Source organism: Dysidea avara, chromosome 3, assembly GCF_963678975.1.
Source record: "Dysidea avara chromosome 3, odDysAvar1.4, whole genome shotgun sequence".
Lineage (NCBI taxonomy): Eukaryota > Metazoa > Porifera > Demospongiae > Dictyoceratida > Dysideidae > Dysidea > Dysidea avara.
Window position 1 is genome coordinate 49,112,486 of NC_089274.1, and position 19,393 is coordinate 49,131,878.

At 38.5% G+C, this 19,393-nt stretch overlaps 1 protein-coding gene and 1 long non-coding RNA gene across 3 annotated transcripts in view; one reads left to right on the forward strand and one right to left on the reverse strand.

The window, feature by feature from the left end:
- Positions 1 to 19,393, reverse strand: part of LOC136248588 (P-selectin-like) — a 43,869-nt gene that overhangs the window by 20,701 nt on the left and 3,775 nt on the right. The window contains exons 3-6 of the mRNA XM_066040357.1: positions 14,692 to 14,880; positions 14,440 to 14,631; positions 14,200 to 14,388; positions 13,963 to 14,151 (exon numbers count right to left, since the gene is read on the reverse strand). Of these exons, the coding sequence (XP_065896429.1) occupies positions 13,963 to 14,151; positions 14,200 to 14,388; positions 14,440 to 14,631; positions 14,692 to 14,880 (759 nt within the window). The remainder of the gene's footprint in view (positions 1 to 13,962; positions 14,152 to 14,199; positions 14,389 to 14,439; positions 14,632 to 14,691; positions 14,881 to 19,393) is intronic.
- LOC136251453 (uncharacterized) lies at positions 9,166 to 10,752 on the forward strand. 2 transcript variants are annotated; one of them, XR_010699095.1, is made up of 8 exons: positions 9,166 to 9,386; positions 9,436 to 9,502; positions 9,548 to 9,659; positions 9,708 to 9,808; positions 9,858 to 10,097; positions 10,153 to 10,209; positions 10,263 to 10,324; positions 10,381 to 10,752. It is a non-coding gene; the product is annotated as an uncharacterized lncRNA (long non-coding RNA). The 2 variants fall into 2 exon arrangements; XR_010699094.1 differs by having other exon boundaries at positions 9,168 to 9,381.

A 19,393-nucleotide genomic window follows, 5' to 3' on the forward strand; every position in this document is an offset into this window, starting at 1 on the left:
CACAGGGGTCTAAGTACATAATTTAGTAACCCTCAGGCCCTGTAGTAGTGCCTTTGCTTTGCTCAGGTGCCTTAGACCCCTGTGGTCTGAAGTCTAACTATTACGTAAATGTGTCATCTATTAATAACAACCTGTGCAACAACTATTATAATTGATAGTTACTATCCACACAAAAACAGCCAAGCTGTGAAAAAATGGTGCGGCCTTAAAAAGCCTGGGTGAAAAAAGTTGTGAAATCAAAGGTGGCGGCCAAGAAATGGCTGCAATGATGTTAATGCTAATAAATTTTAACAATGCACACAGCCATTATTAAATTTTTTTAGCATTAACATCATTGCAGCCATTTCTTGGCCACCACCTTTGATTTCACAACTTTTTTCACCCAGGCTTTTTAAGGCCGCACCATTTTTTCACAGCTTGGCTGTTTTTGTGTGGATTTCACTCCTTTTTGTACTTTATAAGGCCCCAAAACCAGCCTATGGCTGCCTTTGAGGTTTGTTTTTACTCACATTTCTTCTTTTCTATGTAGATACAATGATGATTATTGAAGACAGATTTATAAATGTATTTCATTGCATGATTTAATTCAATATTTGATAATTATTATTGTAATACTCTAATAGAGTGCACATTTTTTTGAGGACTTCTAATAGAACATACACAGAATGTTCTAGAACAATCTAGTACTTCTATTGGTAGATCTATGAAATTACAAACGTTTGATTATAAGCAGATTTCAACTAGAAATTTCATTTATAAAGCAGAAATTAAGTAAGGTGATCGGTCAAGGTAGCAGTGGTTCAGTGGTTAAGGATGCAGGTGTTAGGTATAGAGGTCCCTGGTTCGAACTCTGGTAAGTTTTTTTCCCGACATTTTTTGCACACCTTTTTTACCCCGTGGTGACTGCTCTATTAGAGTATCTCGATCCCGTGATTTTACACTTGCTTAGTTTTTGCTTTACAACTTTGTCGTTGTAACTCTATTGCTATTCAAACTATCAAAAGGCACTGCTACGATGATCAACCTATCTACACACTAATGTTCAAGTTATTTCTATACTTGGTTTACCCTGTAGCCGTGACAGAAGTTTGATCTTTTTTTACATGAATAAACGTCCATAACTCCTTGAATATTACTCAGATTTACAACAAACTTGGTACGTGAATCCATCGTTACACGCTCTTCATTTGTGCCAAAGATCGAGGCAATCGAGTTACACGTTTGCATTTTATAGCAATTTTTGCAAAGTGTGCAAAAATAAATCGAAGCCCCCGTAGCCCCCGTACGGCATAAGAAGAAAAAAACGAAGAAATTAAAGCGAAATTTTGGACGCCCATATCTCGCAAATGGCTGTTGCGAATTTAATCAAATTTGCTGTGTGGTGTACCCTACCTGGGGGACAGCTATAATGCAAAAATAATGTGCTTTGGAGAAAGGGCCATGGAGCTATGCATGCGTGAAAAAGCTGTTTTCTTTCTTCCTGTAAATATGCTCACGGTGTGGTCGCCGGCTTTCTTGGCCGCCGGCTTTCTTGGCCGCACGACACACTACCGTGTGTCTCGATACTCTGAGATGGCACTTTACTATATTGTAGGTTTTGTGTCTGTGCAGTTTAAACTTGCAAATAACCCAAAAGCTTCAACAGAAAATTTCTAACCATTGAAAAACCTGTGTAAACCAAACAATACTTTCACATGTGCTTTGATATAATTAAACATTAAAATCTAAATGAGTTGGACAAAACACTGCATGTTTACTTAATTACAGAATTTCAGTAACATGTAACTCCTACATCAAGGCCATGGTATATTAAAATGTGTACCATAGCTAGCCATGTAATTGAAGTCAAGTGGCTTTTTGATGGTGCATCAGTTCTTAAATCATAAGTTTATTCACAATTCATGTGTGAGGTCCAAAAATCTAGGAATATGTGAATTGAATTTTGATTATCTAGAACTACCTGTTATGGTCTTTAGTAAACTTTATAAACATATCCTTTAAATGACATTACCAGGGATGTAGATAAGGGTGGTTTCCAACTGCAACATTAAGTTACCAACAGCAGGTCTGAAGGGTGCAGCCTCCAGCCATTTAGAGACATTGATGGTTCAAAACTCAACAGGTTGCTATATTCCATGGATGAATCAGTACACTGATGTCGTAGGGATACACATATTACATATACTGACATAAATCATACATGCAGACATGAATAAGACATGAATGACTTATGGTCAATCAAAACATTATTTTGAATTCTAACAACATGTCTCATACACCTACCTAAGTGCATGATGTAAATATATGAGGTCTATCTATTCCCATGGCTAAAAACTATAACTCACACTCAGTTTTGTGTTGCCCACATTTATGTATGGCTATTAATACTACAATGTCTGGTCTACAGATATTCATTTTAATGAAAAACTCTGAAAGTCAACACTCTGAATCATTTCCAACAATAAAGGATAGCAGCACAATGCAAAAGTTGTGCACTTTTTCATAAAACCATGAAACTTTCCACATAAGTTGTACATGTAATCATGAACCACGGTAGTGGTTCATAATAGAGATTGCCTGTGTTCTTTCCAAAATCCTAATAGAACACTCAACTAAACACCACCTTAGAATCTTTTTCCAACTTCAAAAGAAGCCTTAGAAGTTAACTTGGAAGAAGTTTAGGTCCACTAGCAAAGATGAAGCCAAAAGGACTTGATAAAAGTACTTTTAAAGAACCAAAATCTGCCATTTTCAGTCATTTTGTTCATATTATATATATTATTTTTTCTCACTGGGCTACAGCAAAATGTGAGTACTTTTTGGGGATAAAAACTACATAACTTTCCTTCCTATGTCTTTCTTCACGTCCATAGCCAGTTAATGCCAAACAATAATCTGTCTACGTTTTACAGAAGGCCACTGCCTTCCTTATAACACAAAGTTACGCGTTACTCCATACTTGAAAATTAATTTGGTCCTCGAAGGGTTAATTAATTAATTAATCAACATGAATAGATTGGATACTTATTAACACAATTAACACGTTGGTTACCCTTGCAGAAACTAAGTCAGAAGATCAATGGCAAAGTGAACCTACAAGAAGCAAAATTGCTTGAGAATAGGTGTTGTCATTGTAATATGCATTAAAAAATATAATGGTAATTTCATACACAACAATAATACCATAACAGTTTTGTTCTACACAAAACAGTACTTGTGATATGAAGCAAAGAACGGGTGATGTCATCTCCACTGAATGTCTGCTTTGTTATTTCTCTATCATGTATTCATGAGGTAGTCACGTGATCTTTTGTTTACAAATCGAATTGCCATCCCGTGCTGAGTCTAATGATGTTTATAGCTGTATGCGCTACGATGAAGTACCAATGAGATATGGTCAATCAAAGTAGCAGGTGTAGAGTAATGGCAGACGATAATAGAAAAACTACTTTTCTTGGCAGCCTAGCAGCGAAGTTTCTTTTCAAACAAAGTGATACTTTTGTCAAGAATTTATTTATTTATTTATTTCATTGCTTTACAGATACACAGCAAAATTACAAGGATGGTAGGTACAATAATAAGACAGTATGATTGGAAAGGTGATCTGAAGGACAAATGACAATCAATGCCAGATGCCTATAAAACTAACTACTTATACTTAACTTAATTACCAAAAGCCTATGAAACTAGTTATTACAATAAATGATAGTTACAAGGGTTGGGGAGCTTAGCACAATTACAACAAGGACATGCAAAATGGAAAGTACATTTGTGACTGAATTTGACAAAACCCGGCTTCGACGCACAAAACTTCGTTAGGAGATATGGCGATTTTAAGTAATCATTGTGTAATAACTTCCCAGTGCCTACAGCTGTGCAAACAAAATTTGCACCAAGTATGCATCTATTTACTAGCTATCACTGAGTGGGTGTATACATTTCTGATACCCAAAATTAGCCCTGTTTTGGGCAGCTTTTCTCGAGTGAGTAATAATATCACAGGTGATAGTAATAGGGTGGGAGGGTGGGGGTGGACGGTGGTCTTAATATACGGGTATAAAATGGAGTAAGAAGACGATTGGAATCCAGAGGCCAAGTTTGGGCTCTCCATGGCCCTCAAATCACTCCAAATTGACCGAGAACACTATTGGTGAGCTCTCTGTGAAGTCCCAGCTCACTGCACACCATTATCACAAAGCCATGGCCATTCAATGACGCCAATCTCCCACTCGTGGCTTTGACAGGGTCGGAAGAAAGCTGCCACAGAAACCAGACTTGCCAGTCCTGAAGGAAGTACAGTGTGGAATGTGATAGTGTATTAGGCCAGCAATCCATTTCTGGTAAAAACGTAAGTTTGATTTTGTGTGTGTGGAAGCCTTGTTATGTGAAATCCGGTCACATTTATTATTTGAATTAAAATTACTTAAAAAATGTTCCCATAAATAGCTCTTTAACTGTTGCTTAATTGTGTTGAAGGAGAGGGTAAGGTCAATTACTGGCAGAGAATTCCATAATCTGGGAAGTCTATAAACATAAGAATTGGCACATATTGAATTACTTAAAATCTTGTGATGTAGTTTGATATTTGATGATCTGGTATTAGAATTATTGAAGGTTACATAATTGGAGATGTTAAAACTAGGAGTAGGATACTTTAATGATCTGATGAAAAATAGAATGTCTAGTAATTCAAATGTGTACATTAAGGGTAATAGTTTGAGATTCATAAGTCTTTCCTTGTAATCCAAAGTAAAATCGTTTAAAATAAATTTGGTGGCACGTCGCTGCTTTCCAACATCGAAATATCCTTAATGAGATTGGGCCGCCACAAAGGAGAGCAATACAATAAGGTTGATCTGACTAAGGTTAATAAAGAGTTCTTTTGGGTTGGATTGATATAGTGTTTTTGAATGTTCGCCGTATCAGACCAATTGATTTATAAGCCTTAGCTGTAATGGCTTCGTAATGGGATTGCCAAGTTAAGTTTGTTGTAAATATGATGCCAAGATCTTTGTGTTGAGGTACTTTAGATAGCTCAAAATTATCAAGATTGTAAACAGTGATAGCTGAAGTTGATGATGGTAAACACTGTAGGACAACACATTTGTTAACTTTGAAAGAAAGAAGGTTCTCTGTACTCCACTTATATAATAGGTTCAAGTCATGTTGGAGATGAGTGGAGTCCATATGAGTTCTTATAGGTAGATAACACTTGAGGTCATCGGCAAACTTGAATATAGTTGAATGTACTACAACATGAGATAAGTCATTTATATAGATTAAAAATAGTAACGGTCCTAGTATACTGCCCTGTGGAACACCAGACTTAACAGGCAGGACATTGGAAAGGCAGCCATTAACAGACACACATTGGTAACGAGAAGTCAAATATGAACGAAACCAAGACCATAAATTGCCGGTGATCCCATTAAACCATAGCTTTGATAACAATTTATTGTGTGGGACACTGTCAAAAGCTTTAGAAAAGTCTAAATAAATACAGTCCTTTTGTGCTTTAGAGGAGCAAAGATCATTAAAATACAGCAGTAATTGTTGTAACGTGGACTTGTTACTACAAAATCCAAACCGATGATGTGATATGTGACTGAATTTGACAAAACAAGGCTTCGATGCACAAAGCTTTGTTAGGAGATATGGCGATTTTAAGGAATCATTGTGTAATAACTTCCCAGTGCCTACAGCTGTGCAAACAAAATTTGCACCAATTGTTCATCTGTTCACTAGCTATCACTGAGTGGGTGTATACATTTCTGATACCCAAAATTTGCCCTGTTTTGAGCAGCTTTTTTCGAGCGGGTAATAATATCACAGATGGTAGTAATAGGGTGGGAGGGTGGGGGTGGACAGTGGTCTTAATATACGGGTATAAAATGGAGTAAGAAGACGATTGGAATCCAGAGGCCAAGTTTGGGCTCTCCATGGCCCTCCATGGCCCTCAAATTACTCCAAATTGACTGAGAACACTATTGGCGAGCTCTCTGTGAAGTCCCAGCTCACTACACACCATTATCACAAAGCCATGGCCATTTAATGGTGCCAATCTCACACTCGTGGCTTTGACAGGGTCGAAAGAAAGCTGCTACAGAAACCAGACTTGCCAGTGCTGAAGGAAGTACAGTGCGAAATATGATAGTGTATTAGACCAGCAATCCATTTCTGGTAAAATCGTAAGTTTGATTTGTGTGTGTGGAAGCCTTGTTATATGAAATCCTGTCACATATTAAGTCTGAATAAACTTCCATTATTTTATTATAAACTATCCGTTCGAGGACCTTTGAGATATTACTTAAAAGTGAAATTGGTCTATAATTATTAACACTGGATTTGTCACCAGCTTTGAACACTGGTATAATTGTGTGGTGCTTCCACTGTGAAGGCACCTCACCGTTTCTTAGAGACAAGGAAAAAAGGAAATGTAATGGTTGAGCCAGAGAAGCAGCACAATTCTTTAATACAGAAGGGCCAATATTATCTGCACCAGACGCTTTGTTCATCTGGAGGGCATTTAGCACTTCAAATACTTCATTCGGATTGATTGATATATCGGTTATTAAGCTATTTAGCTCAGGCAACATGGGTAAGTCAGAAGTACTATCTGTAAGCACGGAGAAAAAGTAGTTGTTGAACATATCTGCTTTTTCTTTGTCAGTCTCCACTGAGATGGAGTTGTATTTCAGGACTGTAGGCAATGATCTCAATTTAGACAGACTCTTGATATAGTGAAATATTTTAGGGTCTTTATACTTGGCAAAATTGTCTAATAAACTTTGCTCGTAATTAGATTTAACAGTTTGTAACTCCGATTGTAAGTTATCTTCTGCACAGATCAAGCGATTAAGGGCAGGTATAGAAAAGCGTCGTCTTAACTTTCGTCGTAGTGTTCAGAGACACTTAATTTAGTGTCTTATATGGCGTTAAACCATTTAGGATATTGAGAGGATCTCAACCTAACTTTTGGAATAAATTGATTCATCCCTGTAATAATTAGTTGCTTGATGAAGGTCCATGCTTCGTTGACATCAGTACAGTTATAATAACTAGTAAGGTCACAGCTTAGGAGAAATTGACAAAAGCCATCATAGTCTGCCTTTGAAAAATCATATACATAATTCGATGGTTGCCGATCGGAATGAGTAAAGTTAAATGACATTTTTAAGGTTATTAAATAATGATCAGATATTGTGTTATCCGTATAAACAGAAAATGAATTGATGGCATCATTACAGTTGGTAAAAACAAGGTCGAGTACGTTGCCATGGATATGTGTGGGGCAGTCAATTATCTGCAACAAATTGGACTGGAATACTAAATCACACAGTTGGGATGAAAAACTAGTTGACGCAGTTAAAGTGGCCCAGTTTACATCTGGGACATTAAAATCACCCATTATGACAAGTGGCTTGGGATCAGCAGTAAGTTTCTCAAGGTATGTTATTAGGTTTTGTCTATGACTAGTAGTAGTATTTGGAGGGTTATATAGTAAGCAAATTCGAATTGGATTGTTTAGGCCAACATGTACAAGGATTAGTTCTAAGTTCACAGGACAGTCTGCAAGTTGGCTGGGAACAGAATTCCTGATAGCTAGTAGTACTCCTCCACCTCTAGTGTTTCTGTCTGAACGGTATATTGTAAAGCCAGCAGGAAGAATTTCATTGTCTGCTATCGTAGAATTCAACCACGTTTCAGTTATTCCTATAATATTGTAGTGAGAAGTGTAGACAAAGTTATGAAATTTTGTCAACTTATTTGCAAGGCTTCTATAATTATGCAAACACAAATATAGATCTTTTTTGGTCAATTAGAATTATCCGCAGAATCACTGTCCACGGACATAGTCAGTGGACTAGCATTGTCTGTAGAATCACTGTCCACAGACACAGTCAGTGGGCTAGCATTGTCCGTAGAATCACTGTCCACAGACATAGTTGGTGGACTAGCATTTGCAAGGTGGAAGACTAAATTGGAGGCATACCCATGTTTCTTACCCTTAACGTAAATAGAACCCGACCTGATTTTGACATCAGCTTTGTTGACACCAGACTGCAATAGTGACCACCTTTCTTTAAGTAACAACGCTTCCTTTTGCTTTTCATCTGGGGTCATGTCAGGTTTGATGGAAACTGACTTGTCCTGGTTGGCACCCAGGTTTGAAAGGACTGAAATCACATCAACAGCTCGATTAAGTTTTAATAAAAGTGGACAAGAACGATACTGCTCTTTGTTGTATTTGCCCAATCTTAGGCAGTCCCTGACTGAGTTGGGATTGATGTCATTGTTAATCTTTGATAAAACAGAAACAGACTTGTCTATGTCATGTTTCATTCTGTCTGGCCAACTGGTTCCATTAGGGCACTCACTAACTCCATATACGACCAAGTTAAATTTACGGTCAGCTGGTTGCACTGTTGTGGTAGCAGTGTTTGGAGGTTGGCTAGCAGGATTTGTGGACATGCGTACAGGTAATTGTACAGCAGAATGTACATTAACAGGTTTCATCGGTGTAAGGGAATTGATTTTGTCAGTGAGCTCGGTGATAACTTGTTTGAGATTAGTTATTTCTGAGTTTTGATTAGACAAAGTGCAATGAACACAAAAATAAGGTAAGTCTGACTCACCAACTTGCTTGAATTGATGTTTGGTTAGGCTTGCACATTGCCGGTGAATGAACTTCTGACAGTCGCCATCACAGAAAATAGATTCTTGCCCAGGTTCGAAAGCTCGTTCACAGATAGGACAGGACGAGTTGAGATTTTTAGTTCTTTTCGATGTAACAGTGCCATCCGAGGTATCATCTTGAGAGGTCACGGGGATAGGTCTCTTTTTACCTCTCCCCATTCTCGTGTTGTGGTCAACCAGAACTCTTGTACCTTAGAATAATCGTCTAGGTATTGATTTTAAATCACAATAGCGTACAAAACGGAGGAAATAGAGTAGGAAAAATCCGCGAAAAATCATGCAGCGAATCCCACAATCACGTGGTTCTAAATTTCATGGTGAGTATCGTGGTGTTAGCAAATTCTTTCTACTGCACACTGATAAGTTGTTATAACGGCTTATACTATAGTACGTTCGCGTTGAGCTGAATCCTGGGTTGTTGATTAAGAAGCCATACAAGATCAAAGACTTAAACATAATGTTTATGACGCATTTATTCGTAAGCCCATGTTACGGGCGCGCACTTAATTGTTGTGAATATGGCGTCCAGTGCACCGTCAGCGAGTGCGGAGCGAACCCCCCTTGGAAAGAAGTTAAACAGCCAAACGAAGTATCTACTTATGAAACTATGGGAGTACTTTAAGCAAGAAGCGAAGAAATGTAAAATTTCTATCAACATCACGGAGAGAATCTCGAAGGCCACCGGTATTGTATGTAATGCCTTCTTTGCTGGGTTTTGGCATACATTACGCCATGCAGGGATTTCAAGGACATCTATTAGAATGGAGCACCGCAAGAAAGGTGGTTTATTTACGCCAAGAAAAAGGTACAAAATGCACTTTGCACAAGCCCGCTCAATTGTAATCGTCAGGTACAAATGTTCACAAGTCCATGGTGATGCAGACAGTTTTGACCCAGATACTATCAGACAAGATCCATTCATTGTACGGAAGGAAGGAAATCTATCGCTCTCAAAGATTTTGGTAAGTTAAATTTTGAAACCTGGAACTTTGTCACGTACTCCGTCTTAGGCCAAACTTAAGAATGATGGTGTTTTCTCTGGGGGTAGAACATTGCTTTAAAGAGTGTTGAGTGATATGGGATTAAAGTACAAGACGATTAATGACAAGAGGTTAGAATTGAAACTGTTTGTGCTTTAATGTCACTACACGTATATGCAGGGTATGCTATGAGCAGCCCTGCACAGTCCATCAGCATCATAAATATTAAAGACGAACAAGGTGCAACAGAACTGAAGGAAGACCAGTTGTGTATTTGGATGAGACTTGGGTAATGAAGAACTTCTAGAGCAATTCCTCATCCAAATCAGCAGTGATAGTGAAGATGGTGATGGTGGTATTAATGAATCTTCCACTAGCAGCAACGGGTCCAAGTCTTCTTCTGGGCTTACTTCATCTGATGTAAGATTGTTTGATATTTGCAGCATTGGTGTTACAACTTGATTTTGTTCCCCAGGAGTCATCGGGTAGCTGGGATTAAACTCTGTGAAGTACATGAAAATACAGATGAAGTGTAAGTGTGTGCACTTTAATAAAAAAAATACCATTGCTTTATTGTGCTAGCAGAAGTTGAACATACCATCCCTTGTATATGAAATCAGTGCAGGAGTGTTTGGAAGTCACTACAGGTACTATCAGCCCAAATTCATACAAACAGTATTATTTCATTTGTTGAAAATTTTAGAGTTTTTTGGGAATGTAACTTCAAAAACAAATTGCTGGCTGTAAAAACTGTGTACATGTGTGGTGAAGTGATGAGAAAAGGATTAAAATGACAAATTGACTAAATGGGAACAGAAAACGATAGTCAGCTGTGGTGAATGTGAAATAAAATACACGTTGTTTGGCTCACTTGCAGGAACACCAATGCAGAATAACAGATTTTGAGCTGTTATAATTTGGTTTTTTTCTCTTTTGAGGCTGAAGAAGTTTTTTATCTGAATATAAGCAGGCCACTTATCTTCTAAATAGTGCAACAGTGGCCCCAGCTCCTGTTTTACACACACAAAATCTGTTTTATTTTTCTTGTAAAAGTGTATTACAGCCTCTTACATAACGGATGGTGAAATCATGCGTGTTGAGGGCGGGTGTGTGACATCTGGCTTGGCCACAAACATGTGTCAACATGACCATCAAAGGGCCGCGCTTTAGAGGCTTCCCCATTGAAAATGTATGGCGAAACTTTACAGTGTCATAACTGGAGTGTCTTACATTCGAATGAAGCGCTTTTAATATATTTTTAGCGGATCGAGAAGCGCTACGTATCGAGCAATACAGGAGGCCCATGCGATGTAGCAATCGTAAGTTATTAATCGTTTTTGAGGGTTCAGCTCAACGCGAATGTACTATAGCCCATGTACTTGCACCCAATATATTGGGCTTTGGTCCTTGAAGAGTTAACAGATTCATTTGGAAACCCTATATCATTACCTACGTAGGTTTAACCACGGTATATTAAGTTCATACCAGAGCAACAATGTTGTTGTGTGCCACTGTGTACTTGACTTACTGTGATCACATAGCTGCACAAGTATGCATGCCTATATGATAAATCTGAAGCCATACTATTGCTGACCACAGCATGCTGTACATTTCCTATAGTTGGATATGTTAGAGCGATATAGTACAAGGTACATTCAATAGTAAGGAAACAATACACTGGTGTTTGCTAACTCTGATAATATTAACTGACTACTTAACAGCTACTGTACATGACTGACTTTGTTTAAACTGTGTAATATCAAGCACCACCAGCACCTCTTATTATCATGTTAGATATCCATAAATGGATTTATATAAAGTAAACAAACTAGTGAAAAAGTAATTTTAAAAATTAAAATATGGGAATAGAGATCGCTGAAAAAAGTAAAGAAACAAGAGTCCAAATGTGTGATGGAAACCCTACATCATTACCTATGTTTAACCACATCATGCCAGAACAACAATGTTGTTGCGTACCACTGTGTACTTGACTTATTGTGATCACATAACTGCACAAATCAGAAGCCATACTATTGCTGAGCACAACATGCTATACACTGCCTATAGTTGGATATGTCAAAGCTGTATAGTACATAGTACATTCAATAGTATGGAAACATGTTTGCTAACTGATAATATTAGCTGACTACTTAATAGCTACTGTACATGATGACTAGCTTGATATACACGTTTAGTACTGTGTAATATCAAGCACCACCAGCACCTCTTATTATCATGTTAGCTATCCATTAATGGATTCATAAAAAGTAAACAAACTAGTGTAAAAACAATTTTCAAAAATTAAAACATGGGAATAGAGATCGCTGACAAAAGTAAAGAAACAAGGGTCAAATAAGCCAGCATGTTAAACACACAGAGATCTCTATTTGGACTCAAATAAACATTTATAAAGAAGCATTCTCAGTGCTTACTGATTATTTTCAGTACTTATCTGGGAATAGAGATCGCTGAAAAAAGTAAAGAAACAAGGGTCAAAAAAGCCAGTATGTTAAACACACAGAGATCTCTATTTGGACTCAATGGGTATGGTATAGCTAGAGACTAAGGAAAAAGAGTAGTTTTATATAAATAGGGACATGTTTTAATTTATATTTTTACACTAGTTGATATAGTGTCATCACAGATTTGATCTTTGGTGACCTTTATGGTCATTTTTTTTTTACAAAAATTTAACCATTTTTATCTCCTTGATGACTTGTTAAACATGGTACCAAAGAAAAGGTCTTGTTAAGCGAAACAACTTACCTGGTTTTTATTTGTAGTTAACAGGTGATTTTATTCCAAATTAAAGATGATTATCCTTAAATTACACCATTACAGGTTTGACAATTGGCGACCTTTATGCCATTCTTGCACAGAAATATGACCATCTCTATCTTTATCTCCCTGAGGCATTTATTAACTTTGATCCCAGAGTAAATGTCTTGCTGAAACAACTTGATTTTCAATAGGTAATTCCATTATCACTTTTATTAGCTGAAAAATTCTTTGAGTTTAAAATTACATGTCATGAGAAGTACTACATAAGTGGAAAGTTTCATGGTTTTATGAAAAAGTGCACACTTTGGCTATTACTTGGGGCTATGCCACCATACTATAATAAATACATTTAAATGCTCTATTAGAGTACTGTTGACTGCTTTATTAGAATATCTCAATCGTTCATAAAAAAATTTCAAAGAGGGTGTATGTTTCCATTGTAGATCAGATGAATGAAACTATAAATTGTTATACTGAACTGAATGTTGTTACTTTAAGCACACTGGGCAATAGGATTACTGTTTTAAAGTTCAGGAATTACTATTCCAAAAGAAGGTTTCCTGAACACGGATACAGCCAAGCTTGGATGTACATATCAGGCAAATCACTCAGAGCCCATGATATAACTATCACATGTACCATGAAACCACCTAACTTCAAAGGCAAATTCCTGGGTACATATCTTATAAACCCTGGCTGGCCATGGTACATTTAAGTTAAACCATGGCTGGCTATGGTACATTTAAAATAAACCATGGCTGGCCATGATACATTTAAATGTACCATGGCCTTGATATCTGATGAGGTAACGTTGTTTGTTTTTATAAGAATCCTGGCAGTATTCGATTGTGGGAGTTTATTATTGCTCACGTGATGAAAACCATGAACTTGATTTTGCATTCTACAGCACTCATACAAAGGCGATTCGACATCCTCACCACCCTATGAGTTGACAAACGGAAGTTTAAGGTGAGAACTAGTGTCATGGTTAATTTACAGTCGCATGTCCGCGTGTTTGATTACATACCACGCCCACTTTTTGTATATCACGAGGTAACCACTCTACAGCGAAGCTTACCCCTCTGGATGTTTAGAAAACATTGTAAACAGCTGTTAAACGATGTAGCAACTTTGAAACACTTGTTAAATCGCAAAATTGAGTGTTTCTGTGATATTCATAGGATTTTCCCGTTCATGTTAACAAACGTAACTGCAACGTTACTTGCTGCTGACCTATAATCAAATTTTACAAGACTCTCTATATAATAAATCCAGCGGGCTGCCTCGTATTGGCTTGGGTGATTAGTCGCCCACCACAGTAGGCTATTAGCCTACATGGTACATATCTGTTGTATCACGTGCCCTCGTGATTTGCTTGATATGTACACCCAAGCTCGAGGGCCTGATATGTACACCCACGCTCTCGGGCCTAACGGCCCTCGAGCTTGGGTGTACATATCAGGCAAATCACTTGGGTACATGATACAACTATTACTTCACATACCTCTATGACATGTGACCAATGTACCATCCCATATTCCATTATTCTGACACATTCTAGATGTGCTACCACTGAGATTAAAACCTACATCACAACTGAAATTGCAGATGTCTTCGTATGAAACCACCCCATCATCTCCCAACATACAATCAATCATTCCATTATCAGGTTGATGGAGGTCAGGACAGGATACTATTAGTAAAGTTACATCACAGGTGAAATGATTTGTTTAACACTCACTTCTTGCACATGTTGTTGTCACGCCACTCCAACTCCCATCACTCTGACAACTTCTCAAATTACTACCTCTAACTTCATAACCACTGTTACATGTAAATGTGCATGTGTCCTCAAAGGAAGCCACCCCATCATCACCAAGTGAGCAGCTGATTGCTCCATTAGTAGGTTGAGAGAGTGGAACACAACCAACTATTGAGGAATTGTTATTTAACAACAGTGTACATTATATAATCAACAAACCTCTCCCACAAGTAGCTTCACTACCATTCCACCTTCCATCACTCAAACAGGTTCTACTATGACTACCACTGGTCAACTGGTATCCAATATCACATGTAAAATTACATGTCACTTCATAAACAACATCCTGGTTACTTCCACTTGAACAAGAAATAGTTCCATTAGCAGGATGATTGAGGGTTGGACAGGACACTAATAACATAACACAAACAAAGATAAACTATTTTACAACCAACAGGTGTTTCACCACACCTCTTGTACACATTGGTTCATCATTACTCCACATCCCAGTACTGAGACAAGTCCTTGAGCTGTTACCTATTAGTTCAAAACCATCCGCACAAGTGTATCGGCAGACATCTTGATATGATGTTGTTCCATCATCTCCATAGTCACAGGTGATCATTCCATGTTCAGGTTGTGGTATTTCATCACAAGGAACTAAATATACATTATGTATAACATTACTATCATTATTTCACTTTGCATTTTCACAAACATGTAAACTATCCCTTTTTGTAAAATCTTTAGCTTAGTGATTTGTGCATTGTATCAAATCATAGGCCATGATCCCTTCACTTTATTGGCCAATACTTGTAGCTTAAGATCAGATACTCTAATAGAACAGTCACATTTATCATTTATGTATTTGTTACAATGTGGTAAAATTGATCTACAATACTATAATAGCTAAAATGTAAAAATTATATGAAGGAAATGCAATTGAATCCTTTATGTTATAGGTGATGATATTGCACTGGCTGCTGGCCCATTACAGACCTGTGCGGGACAATCAGCTGGCTGTGAGGCTGCTGTACATGCTATGAAGAATATGTTTGATGACAGTGATTGTGAAGCTGCACTCTTAGTGGATGCTACTAATGCATTCAATTGTGTGAATCGCCAAGCTGCCCTACATAATATATCCATCTTTTGTCCTGCATTTTCTACTATCCTGAAAAACACTTATGCTCAGCCAGTCCGATTGTTTGTAGTTGGAGAGGGTGAAATCCCATCTTGTGAAGGAACAACTCAAGGAGATCCTCTCGCAATGGCAATGTATGCCCCCCTTAATTAAAAGACTCTGTGTGGCAGTCCCCAGTGTTGGGCAGGTATGGTTTGCAGATGATGCCACTGCGGTGGGGAAACTGAAACTTTTGCATAAATGGTGGCAGATACTATCCTCTTTGGGACCTAATTTCGGGTATTTTTCTAATGCATCTAATACAGTGTTGATTGTAAAGCCTCATTTGTTAACTATTGCAAAATCTATCTTTGCTGACACTGGTATGCAGATTACTGATCAGGGCCAGCGCCATCTTGGGGCTGCATTGGGCTCTCGAGAATTTGCAGAGGGGTTTGTGGCCAAGAAGGTTTGTTCTTGGTCCAGTGAAGTGCTTGCTTTGGCTGAGATTGCTACAAATTGTCCTCATGCGACTTTTTGTGCTTTCACTCATGGGATGATAGGCCGGTGGGTATACATCATGAGGACCATCCCCAATGTCGGGCCCCTGTTTCAGCCTCTAGAGGATGCCATCCGTTTGAAGCTGATCCCTGCCCTCACTGGCCATGGTGCTTGTTCTGCCTTAGCGCGTGATGTGCTCTCTCTACCCTGCCGCCTAGGTGGCTTGGGTATTGTCAATCCTGTAGACATTGCTGATTCTCAGTTTACTACATCTATCAAAATCACACACTCTCTGAGATCTTTGATTGTTGCTCAGAATCTACTAGCTCCTCTACCCGACGTTAGTTCTATCAAGGCTCAGATTCATCAGGATCGTTGCTCTACTTTGAGGGGGAGGGCTTCTATGATCAAATCTAATCTTTTGTCACAATCCCAAAGAGTTTTAGACCTGAACAGTGAACCGGGTGCTTCTGCCTGGCTGACAGCATTGCCTTTAGCAGAGCAGGGATTCCATCTGATGAAGCAAGAATTTTGGGATTCCTTGCATCTTAGATACGGCTGGAAGCTCCTGAACATACCCAGTCACTGTGTTTGTGGGGTCCCATTTTCTGCGGATCATGCTATGATTTGCAGACATGGAGGCCTCACATTTGTTCGCCACAATGGTTTGCGAAACATCACTGCAGCGTTGCTTTCCAAGACATGTCATGGTGTGGCCCTTGAGCCACCTTTACAGCCACTTACTGGGGAGATCATTGCACCTAAGACTGCCAACCGTCAGGATGAGGCTAGGGCAGACATACATGCTAGGGGATTCTGGGGGCAGCGGCAAAGTGCCTTTTTTGACGTAAGGGTGTTTCATCCTAATGCACCAAGCTACTGCAACACCAGTGTCCCCTCTTTGTATCGACGTCACGAGGCACAGAAGAAACGTGAGTATGGTGACCGTGTCAGAGAGGTTGAGCAGGCCTCCTTCACTCCCTTTGTGTTTGCGACCACTGGAGGTATGGGAAGGGAGGCAATAGTTTTCTACCGTCATTTGGCTGACCATCTATCTCGCCACGGCTCTACTAGTTACAGTCAGACTCTGGCTTTTATCCGATGCAAATTGTCTTTTTCTCTACTTTGGTCAGCTACAATGTGCATACGTGGAAGTAGGTCCATCTCGCATCGCTCCTCTGATGCCTCTCCTGAGATGGGCCGCATTGATGAGCACAGGGACTTTTAAACTTTCAGCAATCTGGTCCTTTTTATTCAGTTGTCCAGCACGTGCTTTCTTTGTGCTGGGGGTGGTAGGCAAGGGCAGTCCATCCAGCCCGGGGAAAAAAAACTTATCCTATTTATACTTAAAAAACAACAACAAGGAAATGCACCAAGCCTCTCTCTCCTAGAATTGTCATCCACGTCTGCTGTATGCCTCAATCTCCTCTTTGAAACTTTTAATGTTAAAGTTGCTCCTCACCCATTATACCAAAAGTTAGCCTATGTTTTAAACACAAGCTACTAACAGTAGAAGTTGATAGAGTGCACATTTTTAAACCAGGCGCGTGCCCACAGCTGGCCGAAGGCCGGTTGTGGGCGTGCGCCTGGTTTACTGAAATTGTTTTCGTAAAAACGTGTGTGTGTGTGTGTGTGTGTGTGTGTGTGTGTGTGTGTGTGTGTGTGTGTGTGTGTGTGTGTGTGTGTGTGTGTGTGTGTGTGTGTGTGTGTGTGTGTGTGTGTGTGTGTGTGTGTGTGTGTGTGTGTGTGTGTGTGTACCTACCTACTTATGTTTGTTTGTCCGTATGCACCCACGTGAGCAAAAACGTTTAAAATAAAAAGCAGCCAGCACGTAAGAATTGAGAGCTAAATTAAGTCTGTAGTAAACTTCCACACACATAAACTTTGCTCTGAGGTGGTTTCTTCTTGGCGGTCTGAAATACGGGTATGGCAACTCTTCATATACTTCTTAAACGGTCTTTTCTTTCGGTTTTGTAGACGTTTAACAACTTTAAAACAACACTGAATGCCTCTTAGGCTACCAGAGGTAGCGTATCCTTCGGGTTGAAAGGGGGGCATTACCCGTACTTACGCGAACAAAAATGAAGGGCAGCCTCGAGGCTTTCTCTATACAATTCGCACGAGAAAACACAATAGACACTCTATAAAACAGTTGAGAAGATACTTCTGTGCGGTTTAAAGTGGTTTGTTATAGTTACGCTTCCTTAGCAGAGCATAGCAATGTATTTACCGAATTACAAAGTAATTCATGAATTACAAAGTAATTCATGAATTACAAAATACGCTGAATTACAGAATTTACAAATTCTAATTATCTAGCTGAATTAATAATACTTATAACATGAATATAAACTAAAGTATATACATGGCTGATTAATTTAGTTAGAATGGGATAATATTGATTGCATGGGTGCCTGGTTTTTAGAAGTAGCACAACATCAACTTGTTTTGGAAGATTTCTAATAGAACACACTTCCATTGGTAGATCTATGAAACTATGAGCTTTTATTATTGAGTAGATTTTAGCTACAATTTTCATTTATAAAGCAGTATAAAACATAAATTAAGTGAGGTGAACAACCATGATAGCAGCAGCTAAGTGGTTAAGGATTTGGATGTTCAGTATGGAGGTCCCTGGTTCAAACGCTGGCAACATTTTTCATGCACCTTTTTTACCCAGCGGTGACTGTTTTATTAAAGTATTTCGACCCCGCGATTTACAGTTGTTTGGGTTTTGCCTTGCAACTCTATAGCTGTCACTGTGATTTCTTTTAAAGTACAAAAGGTTTGAGCTATGATGGTTAGCCTATACGCATACTGATTTTTAAGTCACTTTCATAAGCGGTTTACCATGTAGGCGTGACAACGATCCGGCTTTTAAAAATGCAAACAATCATCCATAGCTCTGTGATTGTTAATCAGATTTGCACCAAACTTGGTATGTAATTGTGCCACAATACGTTCTTAAAGTGTACCAAAGATCAAGAAAATCAAGCTGTGCATTTGCATTTTATAATGGTTTTTGTAAAGTGTGCAAAAAGAATAATTTAAGCCCTAAAGCCCCTAAACGAAGAAAAAACAAAATTAAGTTGACTTTGAAAGCTCATATTTCATGATTGTATTAGGCAATCTTGCCCAAATTTAGTATGTGAGATGCTGAAGGTGGAGGGCATTTGTAATATAAAATGATTCCAATTCGAGAAGGGAGCATGGGGCTACGTATGTGTGAAAATAATGTTTTGTTTCTTCCTGTAAATATACTCACAGTGTGGTGCACTGGTTTTCTTGGCTGCACAACACACTACCATGTGTCTTGATACTTTGAAATGGCATTTCAGTATTGGTTAGGTATATCCAAGCCCAAAAGTGCTTTCAATACAACCATGAATGCTTCTAATATATTGCCACAAAATTTTTAATTTATTTATCAATGGAATTTTCTAATAACTAATCTGCCTGCCTGCCAGCTTTCAGGCAAACATAACTCAATAACAGCTAAGGCTATGGGCTTGATTTTTTCACTGTTTGACGTTGCTTTATCCTGAGATG